At 45.7% G+C, this 6,065-nt stretch overlaps 1 protein-coding gene across 2 annotated transcripts in view; it reads right to left on the bottom strand.

Annotated features, from left to right (window-relative positions):
* xylt2 (xylosyltransferase II) overlaps positions 1-5,734 on the bottom strand; it is a 31,324-nt gene extending 25,590 nt beyond the window's left edge. For both annotated transcript variants that reach the window (XM_037544941.1, XM_037544942.1), the window contains exon 1: positions 5,566-5,734. In XM_037544941.1, the coding sequence (XP_037400838.1) occupies positions 5,566-5,697 (132 nt within the window). In that variant the 5' untranslated portion in view covers positions 5,698-5,734. The remainder of the gene's footprint in view (positions 1-5,565) is intronic.
* Positions 5,735-6,065: the final 331 nt, after the last annotated feature.

The following is a 6,065-nucleotide window of genomic DNA, read 5'->3' as shown; positions in this document are numbered from 1 at the left end:
TCTGCATGCATTTGTAGCACCTCGGTATAATAACCAAGACAAAAATCATAAGTATCCTAACGCTAGTACACCACCCAGTCCTAAAAGGCACCTTAATGCAGCTACTCCCGGTGAATTAGACCGCAGTTGAATCATGTATCATGGGCTGCTATAAACATCTAGCAGATTTATTTCAACTGGCATTCACAACGAGGGTTCACAGCACATCATGGCACCTCATCTGCAGAGACAGAACAACAGACAAGCGCTCTCAGCTTGCCAGACAGACAGTATGGAATGTAAACCCAAACTATGAAAGCATGCAAAGCATAACAGAAAAATGACATGTCAAACACCTCATCCTGCGGTGGGACGAAGAACGCTTCCCACAACAGCACACACAGGCATGCTGATGTGGGCCTGCAAGTATGCAGAGAGAGAAAGAGACACAGAGAGAGAGAAAGCGAGAAGAATAACATAAGCATGGCCCACCAGTTCCCGCTGCAGTGAGACAGTGCAGCCAAGTCTGGGCCTTCGCCACACGCCACTGGCCCATGCACAGCAAAGAACTGTGGGAACAGGGGGCGAGCCAGAGACCACACGCCCCAGACCAACTGTCGGACGGCACGAACCACCGGCTCTTACAGCAGAAACTCCTACATTGTGCAGCCTTCTTTAAACTGGGCCTTTCGCCCACAAGACAATACTAAATTTACCCAGCCAACGCAGCGGAGACGGGTGCAGAGAGCTCGTTCTTGATGTGTCAAGACACACACTGAACACCCACTCGAACACTAACGTCTAAAATAGGCTACAAGCTGGGAATTCATTTCTTTAAAAAATTTAAGCAATTTGAGGGAATTTCACTAAAAACAGCATCACAGTTTATGTGAAATTGTCGTTTTTTTTCAAAGCCAGCCCCAAACACACATGCTTCGAAACTTTGTCTGCTTTTATGAACAACTTCTCAAATAGCTGTCTGCAATATTTCCTTTAAAAACAAAATCCTTCACAGTTCACAATGAACCTCAATTCTCCAAAAGGTACATTTGTTTTAGATCACTTCTCAACCTAAACATTTCAGTTTTCAGCTTGTAACAAAGTTTTACGACGGACATCCCAAACAGAAGCTGAAAGACAGATGTGCTAGACATCATGTCAGATAAGGAGACAGACGAATCGGACTGGATTTTTATTCAATTCAAAATTCAAAATGTAAATCTTTTCAAATCTTTGTTTAGTGACGTGCTTTCATGGTCAGGACCAATCAGAGTGGAGAGGTGTGTTTACCTCTGTCTGATCAACATAATCAGATATTGACATAATTTGAAAGTGTCTGTTACTCTTTACATTGTTTGTAAATTTTATGATGAATGGCCTAAAAGAAATGACCCAAAATGACATGGGAAAAATTCTGGTTCCATTGACTTACATTGAAAGTAAAGTAGGTTTTTTCCTTCTCCTGTAAAGTTACCATTTTGGAGATACAAGGTTTTCTTCCGACAGCAGCGATATACATACATATAGAATAACAAGCACCATTATTAGTTTGTCTTTAGCTACTGCAGTGACAGTCTCTCAATGCAACACCAACCTACTTAAGGCCTTTTCCCATAAAGTGATAAGCAAACATTAGCAAATGGAACAGCTTCTATGGTGCCAGACAGACACGGCGGGGCCACGTTAGCCATCAAGGTGATTACAGTGAATTAATTGGTTTGTTCAAAGGGAAAAAATAATAAAATTACAAGGTATGCTTTGCATTTTTAATGGATAAAATGACATGTTGTGGCCAAGGACACTCAACAGTGCATAATGTCTACCACTGCACGTAGAGGTTGTCCAATGCAGGAGTCTGTCAGAAACGCATGATTTCAAACCCTACACCTCCAAGATCCCTTGCCCGACACCTGCGTGCTGTCAATGACATCAAAGTGCAGACGTCGAAGAGAACCACAGTGCTTACTGCACCTTTTGAGACAGGCCTAACGCTTCATCTGCGCAACAAGTGATTTCTTTAGTGCTGCAACAAAACAACTGAAGCCATATCAGCCCAACACATCCTGCAGTGCAATGCAAACCATCAGAATGACCATACAAAACTTATACAGCGCTAAAGAGAGCTTTTTAAGTGACCAATGCACAAAGAAGTCAACCTCTATTTTGTAACTAACATCACTGGCCTTCCTGTAAAACCCACCGTTTCAACACTTCATTCAGGAAAACCTTCCAACTTAAAACAAGCACAGTGGGAACAGGGAACTCTCTCAGTTAACCCAGGCTTACGTCCTCTTTCAGCAGATGCATCTTTACGCACACAGGTAATAAAGGTCACACTGACACCACGGCATTGTGCAGTAATTCATTCCCTTGGTCTACTCTGAGAGCAAGCGCCTCCGAATCAATGGCCTCTTTCATCACCTCCCCATCATGCTGAGTGTATTTGCCCAGAGAGAGGTCACACTCGCCCGTAAACTATACTGCTTATGCCTCTTGTGTAAACAGCGAAAAAAAGACAGCATATGATAAAGAGGCTCTCTCTCTCCAGGCCCATGGCCTTAAGCCCTGTCAGAACCATTACATTCAGCAGCGTCCTCCCGGCCTGGTTGAGGACAACAGTTGTCACGCCGAAGCCCCTGCAGCTACTCCTCATCACGAACGACACGTCACATTTGCAGCCCACGTTTGCATTAGGGCTTGCACCCGAGGGCCATTTTCGCTGCGTCTCGGCCACCGCCGCTTGCTTGATACGGCAGAATTCCTCCCGATGGGAAGAAGCATCTGCTTCTCCTTCAACTCAAGCCGTGGCTTGTTCCTTAAGGAATAAGAACGCAGCGCAACAGTGTGTGTACGAGCACAATCCCTAATGTTGTTTTCCTCAGGTGTCCAACATTGCCGAGCCCTTACCTTAGCCGCCGCTCTGAGGCTTCTTCTTAGACAGCGAGATAGAGGCGAGATGGGGGTGCATACCCATGAGGGCTAATTATGAGTGGGGCTTCTGGAAAACTTTGCAGCGAGGAGGCAGGCTGCTCCAGTTCAGGACGGACAAAACAAGCCTCGACTGCTTTGCAATCAGCTTTAAGCAATACCTCATCCCCAAAATAACAACAGGGGCTGGTGATGAATGAAGGTCAGAGGGGACCAGGTAGCAGGAGCTCATCTGTTTAAAGCTGGCCCCACCTGCTTTCATCCATTATTAGCAATGCTAGCATTTTTGGGTTAGGCGCTTCTTCGGAATCTCAGAGAGGATAACATCTCTCTTCCATACGCAGCACAAAATCTCTGCTGAACCTGGAACTTTATTAGGAGAGCAGTGTATCATATATCAGGCCTAAATGACAGACATGAGCTGCTGCCATGTCACTTGAGCTAAGTATTTCTACTACCAACTACCGTATCGCTGAATCTGCGTCCACAAATAAAGTCTGGTTGAGTCTGGAAGCAGGTTGTGTTAAGGTGGCATTCCCGAGTAAATATCATAGAAATGTTTCGTGGTGTTGCATACTTTAGCCTAACCACTGGTAGAATTTGTGATTTTGTACCTTTTTGTGTTTATGTTCATCAGTGTTCTTTCACTACAATACCCAGCATGCACTACAGATACACACTCACCGGCCACTTTATTAGGTACAGGTTTCAATTGCTTGTTAACACAAATAGCTAATCAGCCAATCACACGGCTGCAACTCACTGCATTTAGGCGTGTAGAGGTGGTCAAGACAACCTGCTGAAGTGCAGACTGAGCATCAGAACGGGGAAGAAAGGGGATTTAAGGGGCTTTGAACGTGGCGTGGTTGTTGGTGCCAGACGGGCTGGTCTGAGTATTTCAGAAACTGCTGATCTGCTGGGATTTTCACGCACAACCATCTCTAGGGTTTACAGAGAACGGTCCGAAAAAGAGGAAACATCCAATGAGCGGTCAGTTGTGTGGATGAAAATGCCTTGTTGATGTGAGAGGTCAGAGGAGAACGGGCAGACTGGTTCCAGATGATAGAAAGGCAACAGGAACTCAAATAACCAACCAGAATCTCTGAGGAACGTTTCCAACACCTTGTTGAAAGTCTGCCACGAAGAATTAAGGCAGTTCTGAAGGGAAAAGGGGGTCCAGCCTTTTATTTTACCTAATAAAGTGGCCAGTGAGTGTATGTATACACATAGCATAGCCACTGATTTTGATGTTTAAGCCTGTCCTACAGGACACCTGGGCCAATCCGCCCGTCCCAACAACTGCAAAAAGCATTCAGATTTATTGAAGGTCTTAATTATCTTTCCAGATTATACAGTGGTGTGGGGTCTAAAAAAAAAAAAAAAAAAAAAAAAAAACACTCACAACCGTGACCTTGCTCAGCAATTCCGATTAAAATCACAGCGTTCACTTCTATGAAATCTTTTGATGACTGAAGCCCATCCCACCTTCAAGACGCATCATCAGAAGGGGGTTTTCCTAGTCTTTATACAACATCTCACTCTAAAGACGGCCGGCACTGCCATAGGAGACCAGTAGGCATGTTTAAACAAAACAGGTAGCAATGCTTGCAGTTCAATTCTGGCTAGAGAGTCTCTTTAAGACCAGCACCTAAACCGTCTACCAAGGTTTTTACTTCTTCCCCATCTTGGGGGCTTTAAATGGTGAAACGTCTTCAAGACTGTACCACAAGTCCAGCTGTCTTGTCCATCTACTAAGCACTAAACAGTCCTCCAGTCCTTCCATCCTTGGCTTTCCAAGAGCTTAATACCTAACTGGATCCCAGTGATCTGCTATGCATTTGCCAAGTAGTTCAGCTTTCAAGCTTCCCTCGTTCATCAAGTGTTCGCTCCAAGTGTGAAGCCTGTGCATCGGTGTAAGTCCTCAGACTTAATCACACACTGTCTGACCCCGTTATGGAGCAGGGAGGGCGATTAGGCTTTATCAGGAGAGCCACAAGCAGACACGAAGGCACATTCCTTACACTCGTCGTTACACGTTGTGATTCAACGTGGCTGGTCAGACTCGGCTCGTAGCCTGCCATAACCATCCCATTAAACAGTTTTAGACGTTCACAGCCACGTTTGATTCATTCAGGTTGTCGGCTCTGGTTAGCTGGATAACTGGCCAGTAAAAGCAGAAGTTAGTTTTTTCAGCCAACGCCACAGAATCACTGTCCAGTTAACGCAGCGTTAAGCGTTACCGGGCGCCCCAAGCACGGACGAACAGCCATGTACACCCACACCTTAAACACACAAAAAACACAGCTCAAATGAAGGAGTTTTAAGGAGCCAGGACTCAAACCGCGGCATTTTAACCCCGACTACTTCACATCTGCACACATCAACAACACCAACGGTCTCGTGCAGACAGTTCGGTTAGCCTGTTAGCTAGCACACCGCACTTAACTTAGTGTGTATTCCGGTATTAAATACTCGGCTACTTGGCCAAATACAACGGCGGTGGCTTATAATGTTGGAATAACATCATAACGGTCCGGTTTCTAAGCTGTTGGCGCAATACCCGACTGTACTACACACCAAACTGAACCGCCGCTAGCCGCGGAGAGCAGCACTGTTTCTCACTCAGCCAAAGCCGAGTCGTTTTAAAAACACGCTCACCTCCGCCTCTCGCTCCTCCAGACTCCGGAGGCTCCATACCACCAACCCTTGGATGAGAAGGATGGTCAAAGCAGCGGCGATAGCGAGTTTGTACCGTCGGAGAAGCTTCTGTACACGGGTGCTCGCCACCATTTTTCCTTCCCCCGTGGTTTACATTTAGCAACGAGTCGCATATGACTCGGTCGGAAGAGTCGGTTCGCCGAGTGTCTGGCGAATACAAAGAGCTGTGTCATCCAAACGATTCTGAATCAGACGAATCAGAGGTGGGTCTAAATGAATGATGGACAAGCTCGCCATGTCCTCCAATTCAAGTGCTTTATCCTCAGATTTTGTCGGCGAGAGGCATTTAGGCCCACAAATGGAGTCGTTCGGCCGTTATACTAAAACACTTTACACTGGAGACTGTTTTTTTCATTTTTAATGTAAGTGCCTCGGAGATTTGTGGGACATTAACGTCCCACGGTGATGTTGGTTTCATCATTCCATGTGATGTTCTGCAT

This window comes from Pygocentrus nattereri, chromosome 14 (genome assembly GCF_015220715.1).
Source record: "Pygocentrus nattereri isolate fPygNat1 chromosome 14, fPygNat1.pri, whole genome shotgun sequence".
In the NCBI taxonomy this organism is placed as follows: Eukaryota; Metazoa; Chordata; class Actinopteri; order Characiformes; family Serrasalmidae; genus Pygocentrus; species Pygocentrus nattereri.
This window is presented reverse-complemented; position numbering and strand designations above follow the sequence as displayed.